General features: G+C 42.8%; 2 protein-coding genes across 2 annotated transcripts in view; one reads left to right on the forward strand and one right to left on the reverse strand.

The window, feature by feature from the left end:
* Nucleotides 1-2,050, forward strand: part of MAP3K15 (mitogen-activated protein kinase kinase kinase 15) — a 148,107-nt gene extending 146,057 nt beyond the window's left edge. Inside the window, 3 exon segments of the mRNA XM_060002728.1 lie at nt 791-900; nt 982-1,058; nt 1,938-2,050. Coding sequence (XP_059858711.1) covers nt 791-900; nt 982-1,058; nt 1,938-2,025 — 275 coding nt within the window. The 3' untranslated portion in view covers nt 2,026-2,050.
* On the reverse strand, nt 699-23,963 carry LOC132418742 (pyruvate dehydrogenase E1 component subunit alpha, somatic form, mitochondrial). The gene is made up of 11 exons (XM_060002726.1): nt 23,787-23,963; nt 12,078-12,137; nt 11,332-11,505; nt 10,412-10,538; nt 9,620-9,711; nt 8,697-8,789; nt 7,726-7,881; nt 7,397-7,468; nt 5,057-5,124; nt 3,797-3,905; nt 699-3,305 (listed from the first exon to the last, which is right to left on the reverse strand). The coding sequence occupies exons 1-11, from the start codon at nt 23,841-23,843 to the stop codon at nt 3,141-3,143; spliced, it is 1,173 nt and encodes a 390-aa protein (XP_059858709.1). The 5' UTR covers nt 23,844-23,963; the 3' UTR covers nt 699-3,140.
* Between the last annotated feature and the right edge of the window lie 420 nt (nt 23,964-24,383).

Consider the following 24,383-nt stretch of genomic DNA (forward strand, 5'->3'; position numbering starts at 1 on the left):
GAAACAGTTGTAAGATTCCGGAATACTGGTCAATAATAAAAAGGAACTATCAGTACATTCAAAAGCAGATGAATCGCAAATGCATTATGCAAGTGAGAGAAGCCAGATTCAAAAGGCTACATATTATGATTCCGTAAATGTAGAACGTTTATAGGAAATTCTATTAAAGGCAAAACTACAGGGACAGAAAATAGAACTGGGTGGGGGGGTGGAATTGATGATAAAAGGCCACGAGAACGTTCTGGCGTGATAGAAATATCTCTACCTTGATTGTGGTGGTGGCTATGTGACTCTGCTTGTCAAAGTTCTTAGCACTGCATACCTAAAAAGGGTGGTTTACGGCATAAATTATACCTCAGTCAACCAGCCTTATGCATTTGGTGCCCAAAAGGGCTACAGGTGCCTCTTGGAGTGGGGAATGGATATGGAGTGGGGAATGGATAAGCTGTGAGGCCAAAAATCTCAGTATTAAAACCTATTTCCTCATTTGAATTCCAGTGCAGTTACGGATATGATTTCTTAGAAAAGGCATTTTAAAGATGGGAATACACATTTAAAGTAGGAGATAATTAGTTTGAAGTATCACAGGTAAGGAACATTTTTAATCTCTAGAAAGTGACTCCAAGGACTATGGACTGTTGCACAGTGTGTAGCAGAGCAGCTGAGCCAGGTTTAATCCATTTCCTTTTCACATCACATTCTGGAATAATAGTTTATTTGATCCAACTTGTTACTTGAAGAATTTTGCTGTTACACATCAATATACAACATAACTTTCTAATCCTTACAGAGATTACAGAGAACTCAGCCTCCCCTCCTCGGTCTTATGGGCAGAGAACAGAAGAAGAGCTTGTCGACTGGTTGCAACTGCAAGGAGCGGATACGAAAACAATTGAAAAGGTAAACTTACAACCAACAAACCATTCCTGTGCTATCATTACAGAGCTGCTTAGCTCTTAATGTATTTGATCTTTGTTTCAGATTCTTGAAGAAGGTTATACACTTTCTGATATTCTTAATTATATCACTAAGGAAGACCTAAGGTACCTTACACTACGGTAAGAATAGCCTCAAAACACTTCGTGGAACAGAAAATGACGTTTTTGGTGTAATTAGGCTTTTTTTTGCGGTACGCTGGCCTCTCACTGCTGTGGCCTCTCCCGTTGCGGAGCACAGGCTCCGGACGCGCAGGCTCAGCGGCCATGGCTCACGGGCCCAGCCGCTCCGCGGCATGTGGGATCTTCCCGGAGCGGGGCACGAACCCCTGTCCCCCGCATCAGCAGGCGGACTCTCAACCACTGTGCCACCAGGGAAGCCCCTGTAATTAGGCTTTTAAGTAAAGCAGTAGAAAACAAAGTGCTGGTAATGTAACTTTCCCCCCTTCATTAACGTTAACTCCCTTTTCTATGGCTCAGTCAGGAAAAAAACTACCAACCTCACTCCAAACTCTGGAGTTTTTCAAGGTTAAAGTTGGGGAAAAGCTGAGAGGGGGCAGAAGCTAAAGGCCCAGTAGAAAAAGTCAAGAGACAGGCCTGGCTGGGAGTGGAGTGAAGCGAGACATGAGATGCTAGTGGGCTACTACACCCAAAGCCGCCTTTCTTTAACTTGCACCCTGCCTTCTCATCCCCACGTCATCTTAAATAGTCTGCTCTGCACAGATGCAGCAGCACTCCTGTACAGTACCTCTCGGGCCATGTCCCACTCCTGCTAAGGCACAAGTGTCACCTCCATATGTGAAGAGAACATATTCCTGTTTTAGTTAAGTAAGTTTTCAAGTTAGGGACTGCATTTTTAAGACTAGACAACAAATCTAGACAAGTCTGGAAGGATATACTATAGCTTTTGCCATAAGGGCTCCTAAAGAAGTATTCTGCTGTGTTGCTTTGAAGTTGTCTTCTCTTACGACTCTCTAAAGAAGACTCCTGTTTGTTTCGTAGTGGTGGTCTCCTCTGCAGGCTCTGGACTGCAGTCTCCCAGTACAGAAGACAGGCTCAGGGGGCCCCGGCAACCCAAGATGAGGCTTAATCAATCAGCTAAGCCAGGGGACACAGGGAGCAAAGAGCGGACAACATACACACGAATTCTGCTGCACTTACGCAAGGAAAACACCGCTTGTTCAATGAACAATTTAAGAACTTGAAGTTTTAAAGAATGATGGAAAAAATTTTTACCTTTTATTTATCAACATGTTTTCAAGGTGAGTAGAACTTGTATGTATTGTGAAAACAGTGATTGTAAAACCTGGTCTTGACATCCCAGAGTATTAGGGAATCCTTAAAAATGAATTTTAATTTACTTCAATGGAAAAATATCTGCTGGAAAGGTGAAACAACAGGTGTTTAAAATAACAAAAAGGCTGGGAATCACTGTTTCAGATCACACATTCCATACATTACTATTAACTGGAATTGCACTTAAAATTGGTAAGAATATGCCTTGTATTTAATGTTTGATATGACTGTAAATAGAAAACTATTAAGAAAATAGCTTCATATTTATACTTAATGTATAAATGGAGAAAACTAACTTATTTGGCCTTTAAAATGAAGTAGTCTTATTTAAAAATCGAATTGTCCTTCCACCCCTGCCTGGTTATAATAAATACTGTGTTTTATTAAGGAGAAATGATGGTTCAGTGTGAACAGGCTTCAGCACCGACATGCACACAAATGGGGGCGTGTGTGCACGTTAGGGTACACCAGGTAAGCTGCTGGGCACTGGGAGGGACAGGACAATGATCGCCCCACAAAAAGGTGGCAGAGTTGGACAGGCATATAAGGAATTGTTTCTCCTTTTAGTAACTAAAAAAGTATTTGTTAAACGAGTATACAACTAAACCAAATAGAACTATTTTAAGGAAGTAATTTGAAGGAGGGTTAAGCAAACTCTTATTACCTATTTTAGACCTATATAACTAAAATAACCTTTATAATAAGATCCATACTATCCTTAAGATATAACATTAAAAGACGTATCTTTTAATGCAACACTGTACAAACCACATGCAATTACACTATCTATCTATCTATCTAAATCTACACTTTCTTTCTATGGGTTTTTTCCTCCTTAACAAAGTTGAGAACCCAAAGCATTCCTTACAGTTGCTGCTGAATACCCAACTGAAGGTGTACCATCTTGCATTAACTGATGGACTTAAACTTGATCCACTGGTTTGCACCCCGGACTTCAAAAGGCGGATCGCTGCAGTAGATGTGATAGCCGAGTTCTTCCAAAGGTGGTTCAGGGTCAGCTGTAGCAAACTGGGCAGCATCCTCAATTTCTTTTCTCACGTCAACATCAATTTCCTAAAAATCAATCAGATTACAGTTCAAGAGATGTTTTGAATAGACAGCAGCTTAGGTACCAACTTGTTCTACTGGGAACCTCTTGCTAGTTGTTAACTCTCTACTACTACTGGCAGTATACCTATTATTATTGAAAATGTTAGTTTAACCATGACACAACGATCCACGAAGGGGGATTCTGGAGGACAGATACCAACATTAAGACATATACCCTGGCGAGGGAACATTTATGAATTAAAAATCTACAGTATATTTTTAGGAAAGCAGAACGGATGGTGGAGGAGGTTAATGTCCTGTGAAAAATATTGCGTTGGCCAAAAAGTTCTACATCGGGGTTTTCCCACAACATGGCTCGGAAAATTTTTGGCCAACCGAATACTTACTTACCTAGTTTACCGAGTGGCAGCTTCTTGTGTAGAGAAAAACTGCTCAAAAAGGAGAGCCAACCTTCAAAGGCAGACTTACTTTTAAACCATCAAGAGTCCCTGTACCTTTAGTTCTTCAACACTGGCCAGATTGCTGTTCACCATCCTATCCTTGAGAAGCATGATAGGGTCACTCTTACTTCTAACTTCCTGAATTTCTTCTCGTGTACGGTAACTAGAGGGAGGGAAACAGAGTTACAAGTAGATAAGAACAGTGCCGGCACAGCAGAGACAGTCTGGGAAACACAGCAGTCTGTTTTTGAGACGAAGGAGCACATCAGTACTCACGTCACCGTAAGAAGGGCAGAATTATATACTTTCAAAATACAAGAACTCATCCTAATATTCTGTAAGGAAGAGCTGCTCTGTCTTTATAGAAAACTCTACAATGGCAATTCACCTGGCTTCTCTGGCATTCTGACAACAGGCGCCAAGTTTCTATTTGCTACTTGATCTAGACGTCGGGCGTGAAGGTAGTGGTGGAGGCAGGGGAGATGGTTTTCTGTGGTGATAGCTATAACCTTTGAGGCAGCAGAAGGCTAAGCACAAAAAAAAATGTGCCTTGCCTTTCCTCCCTTAAGACCACAGAGCAGTGTGGCTGGCAAGAACTTGGAGAGGAGGTTTTCCGATTCTTGACTGTACAACTGACCCTTGTCCTACAGCACTTGAAATAACACTAAAAGCAAAGAAAGGCTCTACCATTTTTTTAAGAACAGAATTACACCAAGTGCTTTCTTCCATGTAAGCTGCTCTTCATAACATTTTCCCTTAGGCCTTCATTCTATACTCAAAGACTTATTACGGCTTACTTTGACTAAATCTACTCTTAATTATGCCACACTCCTGGACTGCAGCATTACATGCCAGAGTTGCCAGGTGACAAAACTCCTTTTTTTTTGACTGATTTATTTCAACATATGGAATATCCCACGTGCTACTTGGTCTTGCTCCATTCCAGCCAGAAGAGGAATACGCCATGAGAATCTGGGGTAATGCCTACAAAAGGTAAATGCCCCCAAGTATCCTACTCTACCATCAGTCCTGTTTTATGCAACAATTCCTCTCTGCAATTGTTTTCTTATTGGTGCTCATGCTAACTAGCATGTACACACTAGAGGAATTTTCAGAATGCTTTCTATATTGGAACCAATTTATTGGAAGGCACGCCTTTCAGGCTCAGACTAACTACTAAATCAATGCATGAAGCCAACTGGTGTCTGGCTTCAAAAGCAAACACACACTGAAATGCTTTGCTTTTTCATCTAAGTAGCACCATTCAAAGCCCATCCACTTCGGACACCACACTCAGTTTTCCCATGACCATACCTGACTCCAGGATCACTCATGCTGTGCCCATGGTAACGGTAAGTCTGCAGCTCCATCAGTATGGGCCCCTAGAACAGAACCCAGTGGAGGTAAGGTGAAACAATGGCCACAGCCTCAAATGTACGTCCTTTCAGGATCAAATACCTTCATCAGATCTGAGTTAAGAATTTCTTCTTAGTTGATTCTCATTTCTATTACCTATTTATTGCACGTTTCATTCTCATTTTTTTTTTTTTTTTTTTTGCGGTACTCGGGCCTCTCACTGCTGTGGCCTCATCCCGTTGCAGAGCACAGGCTCAGCGGCCATGGCTCACAGGCCCAGCTGCTCCGCGGCATGTGGGATCCTCCCGGACCGGGGCACGAACCTGCGTCCCCTGCACCGGCAGGTGGACTCTCAACCACTGTGCCACCAGGGAAGCCCCATCCTCCTTATTTTTAACAGGAACTTACTAATAAAAGCCACCCCCCCCGCAGCATATTTTGAATCAAAAAGGCAGACAATTCTTTATGTAATGTCAATGGGTTCTATTTCACCAGAATTGCATTTGATATATAATTCTTTAAGCACAGCATAGATTTAATTAAGAAAAGCCTATCAGAAAGCGGGGATGGCATTTATCTTCACGGTTAATATGCTAGTCTTTCTGCCCACCCCCCTCCCCCCCAGTCACAGGGGAAATCATCTATAAGCATTCTGATCAAGGCTAGAGAAAAACACTAACATAAACCTTAACAACGTAAGATGAAAAGCAAACCTCTAGTCCTCTCGTCCTTCTCCACTTCCCAGCACACATGAAGAGAGGCTGGATAGGTGACTTTCTACGTCACACCCACTTCATGCAGTGTTTCGTAGGGGACAGCAACCAATCCTGCTTCACAGAGATCTAGCTACTGTGTAACAGAAAGTTGGCAGGTGCTGATCCTGCGACTGGGAGAGCCCGGCTACCACGAGGTAGCTTGCTCATGCTACACCAGCCCCCTTTTAGAAAACAACTTTGAACAGAGGGGATGGGGTGGATCTAGGATCCTTGGGCAGTTTGGTGTAGTAGTTAAAAGAGGGCGGGAGATGGAATCCAAGTGCTTGGGTTCCAGTTCTGGCTGTACTGTATAGTAGCTACATACCTCAGTTTCTTCATCTACAAAACAGTAATTAACCCAGCTCAGAGGTGCGCCGATTAAAAAAGGTAATACCTAAGTGCTTAGCACATTGCCTGACCTATCATCTCTCAATAACTGTCACCTATTGATTGTTAATCATCCCGTAGCCATTTGGAAGCACGGCTGGTTAGGCTAAGGGGATGGTGATAAAGGGGTTTTTCCAGACCCTCCCCTAATTCCAAGATCAGGCTTTGGTCAGGCTGAGAAAGTCAACACACTACAAACTACTGATCCTGTTTCCACATACTGTTGGATGCCACATATTCTTTCAGGAACTGGGAGGGGGGGGATGATGATACCCACCACCCAGGGCGTGGACCCCTAGTCTCAGAGTCCTGATACAGACCAGTGAGCCCACTGCCACCAACCTGCCATCTCAGTCATCTCATTTTTTTCTTGTTTGGTTCAACCGTTCTACAGCTCCCTCCCCTCTTCACCCTCTCTTCCATTTTCATCACTGCCAGCCCAATCTTATTTGCACTACTGCCCAAACACGTACGTGAGGGAAGTCACTGAAGGGTAAACCTCAGGGGCCTGCTTTCTGGGCTGTGAAACACTGATTTAGGGAGAAGAACATCTTTCCACCAGCTCAGATGGCATGTAAGCCTCTTTTTAGGCCAATCTCACTGTTCCCTTCTCCCTCCACTGCTATAACTGGAAGGGTCAAGGTTCTTAGGACTGAAACAGCAAGACTAAGACTACATAATTTAAACGTATTATTTGATTTACAAAAGACAAACTTATACTGGATGCCTATTTTACATAAGCAAAGTTCTGTGCAGGGCACTGCAGGAGTCCCCAGTCTGTTCACTCAAGGGGCTTATGATTGATGGCGGGGGGCAGGGGGGTGGAAGAGTTAGAAGCACATAATTAACCAAACCAAAAGGCAAAACAGATTGTCACAATGAAGACAGAGGCAGAATGCTGAGGGAGCACTGCAAGGAAAGATTTACCCCAAATGGGGCAAACATGGAATGTTTCCCAAGACGTGAGCTATCAAGACCACGTTATTTATATGAAGGGACCCGATTCGCTTAACTGGACCCAGCTTCTATCTTTTACACCTCAATTAGCAGCTACTCCTACATTGCTACAATAGACACAGGGGGCATTCTTTTAACTTTAAGACAGATAAATGTCATTAGAAATCTCTAGCCTAGAGGCCTACAAGAAAAATCTTACCTTTCCAGCTCTACAATAGGCAGCTGCAAACCTTGTGGCCTCCCGGACACACAGGATATCCATTCCATCTACCTATTAATAAATGGGAAAGATTAAATAAACACAACATTGTAAATCAACTATACGTCAATAAAATTTTAAAAATAAAAAGGAAAGGGGCAGAGCATAAATCCAACTGCCTAAAACCATTTTCATCTTACATGACCTGTTCATCCACTAAGAAAACAGAACTCTTTGATCTCTCTGAGATCTTCAAGGGCACTTGACAGAGTGCCTGGGCCCCGCAGGCCCTGAGGGTGTAGCTCCAGCTCTACAACAGGTGTCCTTACCCTCAGCCCAGGAATGAAGTCGCCTCTCTTGTAGTAATCAGTGCTGGCTGCTGCTCTCTCCACAGATGTTCCCATCCCATAGCGGTTATTCTCACAGATGAAAATACAAGGCAATTTCCACAAAGCCGCCATATTGTAAGCTTCGAATATCTGACCCTGGAAGTATGTATAAAAGTTCAAGTGGTTTCATTTTGCTGTTTTTCTCTAGACTTCATCATCCACAACAGCTGCTGCTCTACCCAGCAGAGAAAGCTTCCATAGGATGAAACGCCTCACCCACAACTAAGCTTCTGAAGCAAAGGAGTGTGTGCGCTTGGGGGGGAGCGGGGCACAGCGCAGCAAACCGTCACCTCTTTTGCTGCTAAGGAAGTGACAAACCAAGTACTACTACTTGCTTCTGTAGGGCCAAGGCAGCAGCAGAGAATACAACGGGAAAAGATGGACATGTAAGAATGTACTACGGCTGCCTAGTTGTGTGCTTCATTATAAATTCTATGAGACCCTCTGGATGACCAGAGTGAACCGGTGTCTGAGAATCGGCATCCAGAGCAGGGCCTGGCAGGGTGTCAGCCACGGACCGGTGATTACTCAGACCACGACAGAAGAGCGAGAGGAGTCTGACAGCGCCTTGGCATTCAGGGGAATGAGTCTGTACATTACGGTACTGGTTTAAGAACTGGTTTGCCAAGGATTAAAATGTAGATCAGTCCTTCCCCACAGAGTCTGTGGAGCACTGAGGTAGAGCAAAGGTGAGCGTACTCTTAGGAGTACACCTATATAAAGCGCTTGTGAAACAATGCCAGGATGTAAATCTCTAATGTGGCCACAAAACCAAATTTTAGCTTGCCAGATAAATGGCCATTTCAACTAGTAAGCAATATACTACTTCACCACAAACTGAACTATGAATATTCAACACTTTGGACATAACACTGTAATCATTATTGCAATGTTAAGAGACACATACTCACCTGATTAGCAGCGCCATCACCATACAAAGTCAAACAGATTTCATCTTTTCCGTTATACTTACAGGCCAGAGCAATCCCAGCTCCCAGGGGCACCTAATATTAAGGACAACCAAGAAAGGAACCACAGAAATCCGTGAGGGAAGAAGTTAATGCTCTGAATGTTAACTCCTGACCAGAATGTGAGATAGAAATGACACTGTCCCTACCCCAACCCTGTCTCTGCTTACCCTACCCCCAATATTATAAACAAACTAGCAAAGTAACACGAATAACTACTATCGTATTCTATGTCAACCATTTAGCAATAACATTTATGCATTCAGAGATTCAACTGCTAATCCTGAAAAGCCAAAAAAAGAAAAAGAAACCAAGGATTAAAAAAAACACCAAAAACAAACCAAAAAGCCCAGATGCTAGAACCTTAATATATTAGAAAGTAAACCGAACAATCTAGATACGATCTTCTGCTGTTCCTTGTCCATTATTTACTAACTGATGAGAACAAGGAGGACGGCATAACCACAGAAGCTGGCTTTAGATTCAAACTAGGCCCTTAAGATCCTGACCACCTGCTTCTCCTGGTCTGGTACCAGTGCCAGCACTGTCTACAGCAGGGAGAGAGGTGTGGCCAAGAGGATGTGACAAAGCAATTAAATATCAATTAAACGGCAAAGGTATAGTTCTACTGCTAGAGGCTCTTGCTTACTTATAAAACATAACAAGTACCTAAAAGGAAACATTTTAAATCACTGTACAAATCTATTTATTAAATGATAGGGTATGACGCAAGAGGTCATTTAAAGCACACCGTGCCCCCCAAGTACTGAAGTACTTCAGAGGGAAGTTGTCTGGGGTACAGAATATTGCACAGATGTGGGCCAGGGCCAAATCCAGAAAATTATACAATGCTAGTCCTCAACTACCTGAGCTCCCACGATGCCATTGCCCCCGTAGAAGTTCTTGGCGTACATATGCATCGATCCTCCTTTTCCTTTAGCACAACCTCCTCTTCGTCCTAGAAGTGGCACCACACAAACATGACACATCAAAAACCAAATATATAAAACAAACAAAAACACACCCAGAGTATTTACGTAGAGGCTCAACCATTAGAACTCAGAAACCGATTCAACTACATAAGCACCTGTCCCTCTATGCAAATACCTAGACAAGTCCTCCTTGTCTCCTGGCCCTTTTATAATGAAGGTCAGGCCAGTCCCATGTCCTTGACCTTTCCAACTTTTTCAGCTCTCTAATCACTGAGTTTTCTTCAGATGTTAGTGTGGTACCCTAGACTTTTTTTTTTTTTTTTTTTTTGGCCAGTGACAAACATCTGATTTCTCCTACACTCGCATAAGAGTCAAGGGGGACAAAGGGACTGTTGAGAAGATTCTACCCAATGAATTTCTACCCAATGAAATACTTATACTCAATTTACTTTCTTTGCTAGATTTCTATTGGCATGCTTGAGTGATAAACACTATTCTGATTTTATAGAGCTGACCTTTACCTGAGAGGCCAGACAACCTCAAAAAATGGTCAGTTTACTCAAAAGCACAATAGAGGTACCAGAGCACCAAAAGGGAGAGGTTTTTTTGGTTTCAGCTTTTTTTTTTTAACCCTCAAAAAGGTTTCAATGTTAACTTACAAACGGTTAGCATCTTAATAGGAGATCTGAAAACTTAATTTCCCCTTTTTGTAAATTAATAGCAAACCTGTAAGCTCTGCGAGAATTGCTCGGACAGAAAGCCCACGAGTAAACGTAAAGCCGTGAGCCCGATATGCTGTGATCAGATGGTCTGTGGGGTTTATGCCGGCCTCCAGGCCCACACAACAAGCTTCCTGCATTCAAGGAAGAAGTGGCAATGAGTCAGTACAGTACACCATTTCTAGTTAAAAGGTTTCCTACACTATTATGAAATATTTGGCCCAGTAGAACTCTTCATTAATAACAGCAAGTACCTCTACTTTACACCAGAAACAGAGTAGAGGGTAAGGCCCAAGCCAGAGCCATAAACTGGCAATGCACAGATACGTTTCTTTTAAGCCTGTATGGTGATGTGAAAAAATTCTGAATCAAATGTGAACATTAAAATATTGGGGAATTTCACATGAAAATAGAGACGTCTGTCTTCTCTCGAAGACATCAGCAACAGGAAGCATTAGCCCCGTATTTCCACATGGCACCAACTGGCTGGACTACCAGCCAGTTATGACTACCCCTGCGGGTGGGCCCCGTCTGTTCCACTTCACCACTAGTCCCTGTCACCTTTCTCGATACTTCATACAGCTGGCAGCCTTCACTCATGTATTCTACCTAACTGGTCCCTGGTAGGCATTTGATTTCACAAACCTTGGCCTAAACCTACAAAACAAAAAACAAAACAAAAACCCGTCCCCCAAAAGTATACTCAGTACAGGTGATCATAATGCTATAAAGGCACAGGAAGTCAGCAATATGATACATGAGTCAATTCTTTAGCATAAGCTTCCTAGCAGGTCTCAGCATTCTCATGTTTATTCTAAAATACCAGCCTCAAATCCTTCAGACAGATAAAGCAGGGTAAAAGCCGATAAACACACACCATACTTCAATTCCTAAGTAACACAGTTTTACTACAAAACTACCACCCACCTGACCATCACACAAGTGACAGAAACCACGAATAATTTTCTGTTTATATAGCTGATCTGCTTTTAACTCCATTCGACGAACAGTCTGCATCATCCTGTAGTATTTGAGCCCATCCTCCCTGGTGAGCACCGTAGTGACAGGAGGGCCCTCTTCCAGCCGGTGAAGATCACATTTCTGAAATGGAATCAGACAGTTATCTCTCAGTCACTACAATGTAAACACTGCCAACCCACTCTAAGATCTAACTCGAAATATTTAAATCGAAAACCAGCAAATACCGAACTTGAAAACCAGCAGGCGAGCACATCAGAAATGCTGCATATTGCTTCTGATTCCTTCATAAAACTGACTGTGCAATGAGATGGGGTTTTGGAGAAAGGAAGTCTTTCTAAGACGACTTTCACTGAAAACCCCTAGAAGTCAACTGAGTTACAGGTTGAAAGACGAACTTTCAAACAAGCATTCTAAGAATCTTCTTATTCAAACATGTTACCAAACCACATTTCAAGTCTTAGAGTAGGTCTTCAATCTTTTTAGCTTGCTCTCCTGCTCCAAACTACCAAAAACCTGCTACATAAAAGGAGTAAATTCTAATTTTTGCTAACTTCTCTGAATCTTCGATTCTAGAACATTTGGAATAAAATGGTGAAAAACATGAATATCAAAATGCTGTACTGCAGAGGTAAAACTATATATCAAAGTGTACCTGTGGAAAAAAATTTAACACGAAGCAAAACACCTCTTACCTTAATTTCAAATGTAGCATCATTTGCAAAATTACGGGATGCCACCAGCACTCTGCTTGCCTTGAAAGATCAAAATATACAAGTATATCAGTGCTTTTTATTGTCGGTTATTTTTGAGTTATTATTCTTATTAATCAGTTATCAGGATGCAGTCCTAGAACTCTAAGAGCCCTAACACATTCATGGGCTTATCTTCCATTCTGTTCACTGTGTTGGGATCTTGTCCTCCAAAAGGAATCCATGCTTTGGCCAAAGAAACATGATGGTACCCCCATCGAAAGGCAAACTGCAGAAACCCGTCTATATAGTCACTTTGTTTTCAAAGAAATTACAGTGAAAATGTAATGAAGTTAATGGCCAAATCGAAGAGACCAGATAATCTGTGGGGTATGTTTATGCTATTCTTAGTCATAACCACATACGTTGAGCAAGCTAATGCTTTACTTTCAGAATAGTTCTTCAAATAAAACTATGATTCAACTCCTATTTCAGGCAAATCACTTCTCTATGAAACGGTACTATAAGAAAAATATTTTAAACTACACAAAGCATGAGATAGACACCTTAGTGAGAAATGTACAAGACAAAAGAAAAGATACTTAGCATTCCCTGACTTAAAAAAAACAAAAGATTTGAGGGATGTTTTATGATTCGAAGAGCACCAGAAGGAAGATGTTCTCTACAACTCCCTTCCTTTTTTTGTTTTGAAATAATAAATGCTTCTCGAGAGGTCAGACAGCAGAAGCAAGAACAACTACAATCCTGCAGCCTGTGGAACAAAAACCACATCCACAGAAAGAAAGACAAGATGAAAAGGCAGAGGGCTATATGCCAGATGAAGAAACAACATAAAACCCCAGAAAAACAACTACATGAAGTGGAGATAGGCAACCTTCCAGAAAAAGAATTCAGAATAATGATAGTGAAGATGATCCAGGACCTCGGGAAAAGAATGCAGGCGAACATAGAGAAGATGCAAGAAGTGTTTAACAAAGACCTAGAAGTATTACAGAACAAACAAACAGAGATAAACAATACAATAACTGAAATGAAGACAACACTAGAAAGAATCAATAGCAGAATAACTGAGGCAGAAGAACGGATAAGTGACCTGGAAGACAGAATGGTGGAATTCACGGCTGCGGAACAGACTAAAGAAAAAAGAACGAAAAGAAATGAAGACAGCCTAAGAGACCTCTGGGACAACATGAAACATGACAACATTCACATTATAAGGGTCCCAGAAGGAGAAGAGAGAGAAAGAACCAGAGAAAATATTTGAAGAGATTATAGTTGAAAACTTCCCTAACATGGGAAAGGAAATAGCCACCCAAGTCCAGGAATCGCAGACAGTCCCATACAGGATAAACCCAAGGAGAAACACGCCGAGACACATAGTAATCAAATTGGCAAAAATTAAAGACAAAGAAAAATTACTGAAAGCAGCAAGGGAAAAACAACAAATAACATACAAGGGAACTCCCATAAGGTTAACAGCTGATTTCTCAGCAGAAGCTCTACAAGCCAGAAGGAGTGCAATGACGTATTTAATGTGATGAAAGGGAAGAACCTACAACCAAGATTACTCTACCCGGCAAGGATCTCATTCAGATTCGGTGGAGAAATCAAAAGCTTTACAGACAAGCAAAAGCTAAGAGAATTCAGCACCACCAAACAAGCTCTACAACACATGCTAAAGGAACTTCTCTAAGTGGGAAACACACGGGAAGAAAAGGACCTACAAAAACAAACCCAAAACAATTAAGAAAATGGTCATAGGCACATACATATCCATAATTACCTTAAACATGAATGGATTAAATGCTCCCACCAAGAGACACAGGCTTGCTGAATGGATACAAAAACAAGACCCATATATGTGCTGGCTACAAGAGACTCACTTCACACCTAGGGACACATACAGACTGAAAGTGACAGGATGGAAAAAGATATTCCATGCAAATGGAAACCAAAAGAAAGCTGGAGTAGCAATTCTCATATCAGACAAAATAGACTTTAAAATAATATTACAAGAGACAAGGAAGGACACTACATAATGATCAAGGGATCAATCCAAGAAAAATATATAACAATTATAAATATACATGCACCCAACATAGGAGCACCTCAATACATAAGGCAACTGCTAACAGCTATAAAAGAGGAAATCGACAGGAACACAACAGTGGGGGACTTTAACACCTCACACCAATGGACAGATCATCCAAAATGAAAATAAATAAGGAAACAGAAGCTTTAAATGACGCAATACACCAGATAGATTTAATTGATATTTATAGGACATTCCATCCAAAAATAGCAGATTACACTTTCTTCTCAAGTGCGCAAGGAACATTCTCCAGGACAGATCACATCTTGGGTCACAAGTCCAGCCTCAGCAGATTTAAGAAAACTGAAATCATATCAAGCATCTTTTCTGACCACAACACTATGAGACTAGAAATGAATTCCAGGGAAAAAAACGTAAGAAACACAAACACATGGAGGCTAAACAAGACGTTACTAAAAAACCAAGAGATCACTGAAGAAATCAAACAGGAAATCAAAAAATACCTAGAGACAAATGACAATGAAAAACACGGTGATCCAAAACCTATGGGATGCAGCAAAAGCATTTCTAAAAGGGAAGTTTATAGCTATACAAGCCTACCTCAAGAAACAAGAAAAAATCTCAAATAAACAATCTAACCGTACACCTATAGGAACTAGAGAAAGAGGAACAAACAAAACCCAAAGTTAGCAGAAGGAAAGAAATCATAAAGATCAGAGCAGAAATAAATAAAATAGAAACAAAGAAAACAATTGCAAAGATCAATAAAACTAAAAGCTGGTTCTTTGAGAAGATACACAAAATTCATAAACCATTAGCCAGACTCATCAAGAAAGAGAGGGAGAGGACTCAAATCAATAAAATTAGAAATGAAAAACGAGAAGTTACAACAGACACTGCAGAAATACAAAGCATCCTAAGAGACTACTACAAGCAACTCTATGCCAATAAAATGGACAACCTGGAAGAAATGGACAAATTCTTAGAAAGGTATAACCTTCCAAGACTGAACCAGGAAGGAATAGAAAATATGAACAGACCAATCACAAGTAATGAAATTGAAACTGTGATTAAAAATCTTCCAACAAACAAAAGTCCAGGACCAGATGGCTTTACAGGTGAATTCTATCAAACATTCAGAGAAGAGCTAACACCCATCCTTCTCAAACTCTTCGAAAGCATTGCCGAGGAAGGAACACTCCCAAACTCATTCTATGAGGCCACCATCACCCTGATACCAAAACCAGACAGGGATACTACAAAAAAAGAAAATTACTGACCAATATCACTGATGAATATAGATGCAAAGATACTCAATAAAATACTAGCAAATAGGATCCAACAACACATTAAAAGGATCATACACAGCAACAAAAAAAAAAAAAACAAAAAACTCTCCAGAAAGTAGGCATAGAGGGAACCTACCTCAACATAATAAAGGCCATATATGACAAACCTACAGCAAACATCATTCTCAGTGGTGAAAAACTGAAAGCATTTCCTCTAAGATCAGGAACAAGACAAGGATGTCCACTCTCACCACCATTATTCACATAGTTTTGGAAGTCCTAGCCACAGCAATCAGAAAAGAAAAAGAAAGAAAACAAATACAAATTGGAAAAGAAGAAGTAAAACTGTCACTGTCTGCAGATGACATGATACTATACATAGAGAATCCTAAAGATGCTACCAGAAAACTACTAGAGCTAATCAATGAATCTGGTAAAGTAGCAGGATACAAAATTAATGCACAGCAATCTCTTGCATTCCTATACACTAATGATGAAAAATATGAAAGAGAAATTAAGGAAACACTCCCATTTACCATTGCAACAAAAGGACGAAAATACCTAAGAATAAACCTACCTAGGCAGACAAAAGACCTGTATGCAGAAAATTATAAGACACTGATGAAAGAAATTAAAAATGACACCAACAGATGGAGAGATATACCATGTTCTTGGATTGGAAGAATCAATATTGTGAAAATGACTATACTACCCAAAGCAATCTACAGATTCAATGCAATCCCTATCAAATTACCAATGGCATTTTTTACAGAGCTAGAACAAAAAATCTTAAAATTTGTATGGAGACACTAAAGACCCCAAGTAGCCAAAGCAGTCTTGAGGGAAAAAAACGGAGCTGGCGGAATCAGACTCCCTGACTTCAGACTATACTACAAAGCTACAGTAATCAAGACAATATGGTACTGGCACAAAAACAGAAACAGAGATCAATGGAACAAGATAGAAAGCCCAGAGATAAACCCACACACCTATGGTCAATTAATCTACAACAAAGGAGGCAAGGATATACAATGGAGAAAAGATAGTCTCTTCGATAAGTGGTGCTGGGAAAACTGGACTGCTACATGTAAAAGAATGAAATCAGAACACTCCCTAACACCATACACAAAAAAAAAACTCAAAATGGATCAGAGACCTAAATGTAAGACTGGACACTATAAAACTCTTAGAGGAAAACATAGGAAGAACACTCTCTGACATAAATCACAGCAAGATCGTTTTTGATCCACCTCCTAGAGTAATGGAAATAAAAACAAAAATAAACAAATGGGACCTAATGAAACCTCAAAGCTTTTGCACAGCAAAAGAAACCACAAACAAGATGAAAAGACAACCCGCAGAATGGGAGAAAATATTTGCAAATGAATCAACAAAGGATTGATCTCCAAAATATATAAAAAGCTCATGCAGCTCAATATTAAAGAAACAAACAACCCAACCCAAAAATGGACAGAAAACCTAAATAGACATTTCTCCAAAGAAGACATACACATGGCCAAGAAGCACATGAAAAGCTGCTCAACCTCACTAATTATTAGAGAAAGGCAAATCAGAACTACAATGAGGTATCACCTCACACCAGTTAGAATGGGCATCATCAGAAAATCTACAAACAACAAATGCTGGAGAGGGTGTGGAGAAAAGGGAACTCTCTTGCACTGTTGGTGGGAATGTAAATTGATACAGCCACTATGGAGAAAAGTATGCAGGATCCTTAAAAAACTAAAAATAGGGCTTCCCTGGTGGTGCAGTGGTTGAGAGTCTGCCTGCCGATGCAGGGGACGCAGGTTCGTGCCCTGGTCTGGGAAGATCCCACATGCCACGGAGCGGCTGGGCCCGTGAGCCATGGCCACTGAGCCTGCGCGTCCGGAGCCTGTGCTCCGCAACGGGAGAGGCCACAACAGTGAGAGGCCCGCGTACCGCAAAAAAAAAAAAACTCAAAATAGAATTACCATATGATCCAGCAATCCCAGTACTGGGCGTATACCCAGAGGAAACCATAATTCTGAAACACACGTGCACCCCAGTGTTCATTGCAGCACTATTTACAATAGCCAGGTCATGGAAGCAACCTAAATGCCCATCAACAGACAAATGGATAAAGAAGTTGTGATATATATATACAACGGAGTATTACTCAGCCATAAAAAGGAATGAAATTGGGTCATTTGTTGAGACGTGGATGGATCTAGAGACTGTCATACAGAGTGAAGTAAGTCAGAAAGAGAAAAACAAGTATTGTACATTAACACATGTATGTGGAACCTAGAAAAATGGTACAGATGAACCGGTTTGCAGGGCAGAAGTTGAGACACAGATGTAGAGAACAAACGTATGGACACCAAGGGGGGAAAGCCGCGGTGGGGTGGGGATGGTGGTGTGATGAATTGGGTGATTGGGATTCACAGGTATACACTGATGTGTATAAAACTGATGACTAATTAAGAACCTGCTGTATAAAAAAATTAATAAAATTCAAAATTTTTAAAAAATAAAATAAAAGCTTCTCATTTATTACTGGGAAAAAACCAGATTAGCCAGCTGTTTTTTCAGTGGGTGAAATTCTGACAAAAATGCCTCTGAGGTTGATCTGTTGTTAGATCAAGCAAGGTGACCTATGTGCAACTTGGACCATTGCTTGGGCTCAAAACAGATCTCGGAGCTGGTGTCATTGACTCATGCCATTTGGTATGCAGATTGGTGGCATCTGTGTTTTAACCTCAATTCCTATTGCTACAGAATTCCTATTCTGAGGCTTAGAGGGGCAGGCCTCTGACTGCACTGTTGCCATCTGAGTTGAGGGGGTGGGACCTGCAATGAGTTTTCAGTGAAGCTTTTCTCTCGGTGCTGATGAGATTCATGCTACCTGAGTTGCCCATACCATAGAGCACTTAACTGTTGGGGCTGGGGTACAAACCCAGCAAATCTGGCTCCAAGGTCTGTGTCACCTCACCTTAAGCACCTCACCCCCACGAGCTGCCTCCTCAAACCCGCACGGCCGCCGAAGAATCCCAGTGCTCCCTTTTTTTTTTTTTGGCCACGCCGCACAGCATGTGGGATCTTAGTTCCCCAACCAGGGATCAAACCTGCGCCCCCTGCATTGGAAGCGCAGAATCTTAACCATTGAACCGCCATGGAAATCCCCAGTGCTCCCTTGTTCATGTTCAGGTGGCTGTCACTGTTTGGTGGGGGGAAGGGGCGCGGGTAAAGAGCTGCCAGAAATGTTTCCTTTTCACTCTGCTCACAGCAATAGTACTCTGTGTGATGGCTAAGGTCCAGGTTAGACCACAAACATTTAATCAGTTAGGAGGACTGTACTACTTTAGCCACATTCTGCCACGTCACGCATACGTAAACCAATATGACTTCTTCTCATGCAGACTTGAAGAGCATTCTTCAGACCCCACAAAAAGTACTTTTGATATGTTCATACAGTGTGTTACCTTACCATCCAACCTGTAGCAATGGTCTTGATCTTGGTGAGAAGGGGTAAGGTTGATCTGCTAAGTGTACAAGCCAACAGGCAGAAAGCTATTATCTAGTGATCTCTTCACCCATCAATATACCATTATCCAATAAAGCCAACAAAAACCATGACATTGCTGGAGAAAAAAAGTTGAACTGCTAGAGACAAATGCTTCAGTTAAGTTAGAGATTGAGAGAGTCCAATACATCTAAGAATAAGTGAAAAAAATTGAGAAATTTGGGAAGAAGGAAAGTTGAGAAGTATGAGGTGACAAACAAAACGTTATGTTCGGCAATCATGAAATGGATATGTTATTTTTGACAGTTAAATGGTTTTGGGGGGCTAGAAATATATATATCTTGTCTTGAAAAATAAATCTCCAGATACAACTACAGAAACTGCATTTTGGAGACTGAAAACTAACGACCAAACCAGTCAAGCAACAGTAACCAAGAAAAGGAAAAATTCTCTTTCTCCATCCTAAATTCCTAACAAGAAACAATGACAGTTCTACATAATAAAGAGCAAGAAGGTAAGGTCAAAGATTTTGACTGTCAGAAAGCTACTTAGATACTTTCTCCCATTTCATTACTATGAATCTCAAAAACAGTAAGATTCACTGATACAATGGGTGAAAGGAGCCACATTAAGCGAAAGTTAAGCTAAAAGTCGTATCAGAAGTTGGGGGGGGGCCTTTCTCACCTTCTGAGATGGCCCACACTCTGTGGAGTCTGTTTCTCTCTAAATAAATCCACTTCTTACCTATCACTTTGTCTCTCACTGAATTCTTTCTGCGATGAGACATCAAGAACCTGAGCTTCGGGGCTTCCCCGGTGGTACAGTGGTTAGGAATCTGCCTGCCAGTGCAGGGGACACGGGTTCGAGCCCTGGCCCGGGAAGATCCCACATGCCACGAGAAACTAAGCCCATGCGCCACAACTACTGAGCCCGTGTGCCACAACTACTGAAGCCCGTGCGCCTAGAGCCCGTGCTCCGCAACAAGAGAAGCCACCGCAGTGAGAAGCCCGCGCACCACAACGAAGAGTAGCCCCCGCTCGCTGCAACTGGAGAAAGCCCACGCGCAGCAACGAAGACCCAACGCAGCCAAAAGTAATAATAAAATAAATAAAAATAAAACAAAACAAAACAAAAAAAAAGAAGTGTGAGGGAGATTTGGATCAAGATGGTGGAGGAGTAGGACGTGGAGCTCACCTTCTCCCACAAGTATCAATACACCAAAAATACATCTACGTGTGGAAGGGTTCTCACAGAACATCTACTGAGCTCTGCCAGAAGACCTCAGACACCCAAGAGGGCAAGAAAATCTCCACATAACTGGGCAGGACAAAAGAAAAAAAAAGAGAGAAGGCAATCAGTACGGGACCTGCGCCCCTGGGAGGGAGCTGTGAAAAAGAAAACGTTTCCACACCCTGAGAAGTCCCCTCACTGGTAGAGATATCACCCAGGACAGAGGTGGAGCTTCGGAACCTCGGAGGAGCGTGCAGCAACTGGTCTGCGGAAAGCAAAGCAGAGAGAGACCTACACAGACGGTTGGTACCACGACCTTGTACTCCCCAGCTTGAGAAGCTCCTCCACTGGGCTGGGCAAGGGCTGGGTGCTGAGGTTTGGGCTTCGGAGGTCAGACCCAGGGAGAGGACTGGAGTTGGCTACGTGGAGACGACAGCCTGCGGGGGCTGGAGTGTGGTGCACTATAACTGAGGGAATACGGGAAGAAGCTTGGGCCCTTCAGAAAGGCAAGGGGCCATTGTTGGGGGGTGCACGAAGAGAGAGGTGGGACCGCCATAGGAGCTTCTTTCTCCGTGCGCGCACTCTCAGGCAGCAGGGCACCACCTACACGAGCTCCGGGGGGCGGACTCGAGCCGCCACTGCCATCTCCGACTCCAGAGGCGGATGCAGACCACTGCAGCTGCCAAGGGTCCCGTGACTGGGCACCCACCACTGCCCCCACCCTCCCCGGGAGCACACGCGGGCCACGCACCTGCACATCCCCTATCAAGGGGATAACGACCAGCACACGCAGAGGAAAGAGACGGCAAGAATCCAAACCAAAAACAGCCCTCATGCCAAAAAAATATTCAACCCACACAAACTACGCAGGGAGGCACCTGCATTTAAGTAGCCCTCCAAGACTACAGTAGATAACTGTTTCTCCTAAATTCAGAGAGTAAAAAAAATATAAGCAAAATGAAGAAGCAGAGGAACTACTCTCAGTTAAAAGACCAAGAAAATTCCCCTGAAGGAACAAACAATGAAACTAGGGTTTCAGTCTAGTAGATACCAAGTTCAAAAAGGAGATAATGAAAATACTGAAGGACTTAAGAAAGGCTATCGACAGAAATGCAGAGTACTGTAAAAAGAAACTAGAAACTAGAAAGAGGAGCCAAGAAAAATTAGAAACTTCATTTGCTGAGACGAAAGCTGAGCTAAAGGCAATGAATAGCAGAATGAATAATGCAGAAGAAAGAATAAGTGACCTCGAAAGTAGAATAGTGGAAATTACCCAATCAAAACAGCAGACAGAAAGGCAAGTGAAAAAAAATGAAAGCAATATAAGAGACCTATGGGATAATATAAAGTGTGCCAATCTACACATAATAGGGATTCCAGAAGGAGAAGAAAGAGAAAAGGGGACTGAAAATGTACTTGAAGAAATTATGACTGAAAACTTCCCAAGCCTAAAGAAGGAAGCAGATATCCAGATACAGGAAGCACAGAGGGTCCCAACAAGATGAACCAAACAGACCTACACCAAGACATTTCATTATAATAAAATGGCAAAAGTTAAAGAGAGGATTTTAAAGGCAGCAAGTGAAAAACAACGTGTTAGTTACAAGGGAATCCCCATAAGGCTATCGGCTGATTTCTCTACAGAAATGCTGCAGGCCAGAAGGGAGTGGCAAAATATATTCAAGCCTTGAAAGGGAAACATCTGCAACCTAGAATACGCTACCCAGCAAGATGATCATTTAGAATAGGAGAAGAAATAAAGAATTTCTCAGACACGCAAAAACTAAAAGAATTCAGCAATACTAAACCTACCCTAAAAGAAATACTCCAAGTTCTTCTCTATATAGAAAAGAAGATATAGGAAGGAGGAAGTCACAACTGGAAAGTAAATCACTTAAATTAGCCACTATACAGATCAAAACAAAAACAAAAAAACCTATTTGTGAAAGTGATGATAAACACAAGGAACAGCAGAAGGATAAACATGAAGATGTAATCAAAACGACATCAAGGGCTTCCCTGGTGGCGCAGTGGTTGAGAGTCCGCCTGCCGATGCAGGGAACGCGGGTTCGTGCCCCGGTCCGGGAAGATCCCACATGCCGCGGAGCGGCTGGGCCCGTGAGCCATGGCCGCTGAGCCTGCGCGTCCGGAGCCTGTGCTCCGCAACGGGAGAGGCCACAGCAGTGAGAGGCCCGCGTACCGCAAAAAAAAAAAAAAAAAAAAAGACATCAAAATCATAAGATGTGGGGAAGGAGAGTGACAAAATGTACATTTGTTTTTTTAGAATGCATTTGAGCCTATATGACTACCAGTCTAAAGCAAACAGATACAGGAAGGGGTTCACATATTTGAAAAACAGGGCAACTGCAAGTCAAAAACATACAATAGATTCACAAAAACCAGAAAGAAAACACAAGCATAAAATAAAAGGAAATCCTCAAACCACAAAAAGAAAGGAACAAAGAGGAAACATAGAATAAACTGGAAAACAAGGTTTAAAATGGCAATGAATACATACGTATCAATAATTATCTTAAATGTCAGTAATGCTCCAATCAAAAGACACAGAGTGGCAGACTGGATTAAAAAAAAACCAAGAGCCTAAAATATGCTGCCTACAAGACACCCACTTTAGGGCAAAGGACACACAAAGATTGAAAGTGAGGGAATGCAAACAGAAATGACAAGAAAGCGGGGATTGCAATACTCATATCAGACAAAATAGACTTTAAAACAAATAGCATAAAGAAAGATAAAGAACACTATATAATGATTTTACACCCGTCAACATATATGAACCTAATATAGGAGCACCCAAATACATAAAACAAATACTAACAGACATAAAAGGAGAAATTGACCGGAATACAGTACTGGTAGGAGCCTTTAACACCCCACTCACATCAATGGACAGAACTTCCATACAGAGAATCAATAAGGCAACAGAGATCCTAAATGATAATAACAATGTTTAACACAGGTAGCACCTACTATGTACCACGCGCTACCGGGAAAGGTTTACATATTTGTCACTCGTTTAAGCCTCACCGTCCCTCATCCTCATTTAAAAAAAAAAAAAAAAACAACCCCACGGGTAAGTACTCTCATCTCCATGTTAGAGATGAGCAAACTGAGCACGGGGATTTTGAAGAAAAAACAAAAACCTCTTACTCAAGGTCACAGAGCTAGTAACTGGTGAAACTGAAGTGTGAATGGAGCCACTCTGTCTCCGGGTTCCCGGCCAAGAGGAAGATTTAAAATGAGTGGGCTGGGAAGAGGCGGTCAACTCGAGACTCGAGGAATCCCAAAGCCCCCTTCTCTGAGGTAAACGAACGGGCCCTTCCAGAGCGCACCGACCAGGCCGGCACCGGGAGCCGCGCCCGACCTCCACACGGACCTTGTAAAGCTCCCCCTCCCTCAGTCGGCGCCCGAGGGCCGAGCCACCGCTCCCCTCGCGGCCAGGAGCGGAGCGCACGACGTGGACGCAGGACAAAGGCCCGCGGCTCCACAAGGCCCGGCCCGCCCGGCCCACTCAGCCCGCTCGTCCTGCCCTCTGGCGTCCTCCGGCCTCGGGCCCACTCGCGCCCCACCCCGGGTCGCTCACGCCACCTCACCGGCTTCTGGGCGACGCCCAACAACACGCGGGAGACGGCGGCGAGCATCTTCCTCATGGAGTGCGGGCAGTGGCGGCAGCGGCGACTCCCAACGGCCCAAGCAGCGCGGCCCAGGTGCCTCCAAGTCTCCTTCAGGTTCTCGGAGCGGACGCTACCACTTCACGCCAGCACGGCGCGACGGAAACGTCACGCGCCTCGCCGGGCCGCGGGCCAACCAGAACGGCTCCCAGGGCGTGCCCCGCCCACCTGAGGCCCGCGGCCGCCCATTGGGTGTCAGAGCCAGAGGGCGAGGCTGAGGGATCTTTCCGTCAGCAAGCAGCCGGCAGGTGAGGCGCCGGAGACCTGAGGGTGCCTGCGTGGGAAAGTGAGGCCACACCTCCAGGCCCCGCGGGAAAAGGACCTGCTTGGATTTTGCACCCCAGCTGAGCCACGCACGATCGTGCAAGGCCAATCCTACTGAGCGTCCAGCCCTGCCGGTGCCGCAACTTTGAAGCCTTTGCTCAATACACAAGATGGTGAAGATTAATATCCCTGGGGGAGGCCGAAAGACAGAACACCTGGTTTCTATAAATGGTTCTGCCGCTAACTTTTCTTTTA

Source organism: Delphinus delphis, chromosome X (assembly GCF_949987515.2).
Source record: "Delphinus delphis chromosome X, mDelDel1.2, whole genome shotgun sequence".
Classification (NCBI taxonomy): Eukaryota; Metazoa; Chordata; class Mammalia; order Artiodactyla; family Delphinidae; genus Delphinus; species Delphinus delphis.

What these genes read in the sequence shown, in the direction of transcription:
- LOC132418742 (XM_060002726.1), bottom strand. Translation starts at nt 23,843, where the DNA reads ATGAGGAAGATGCTCGCCGCCGTCTCCCGCGTGTTGTTGGGCGTCGCC. An exon ending in ATGGCATCGTGGGAGCTCAG is followed by an intron (nt 8,790 to 9,619) that starts GTAGTTGAGGAC and finishes CCTTAATATTAG; the next exon opens with GTGCCCCTGGGAGCTGGGAT. An exon ending in GTGATGGCGCTGCTAATCAG is followed by an intron (nt 7,882 to 8,696) that starts GTGAGTATGTGT and finishes ACATACTTCCAG; the next exon opens with GGTCAGATATTCGAAGCTTA.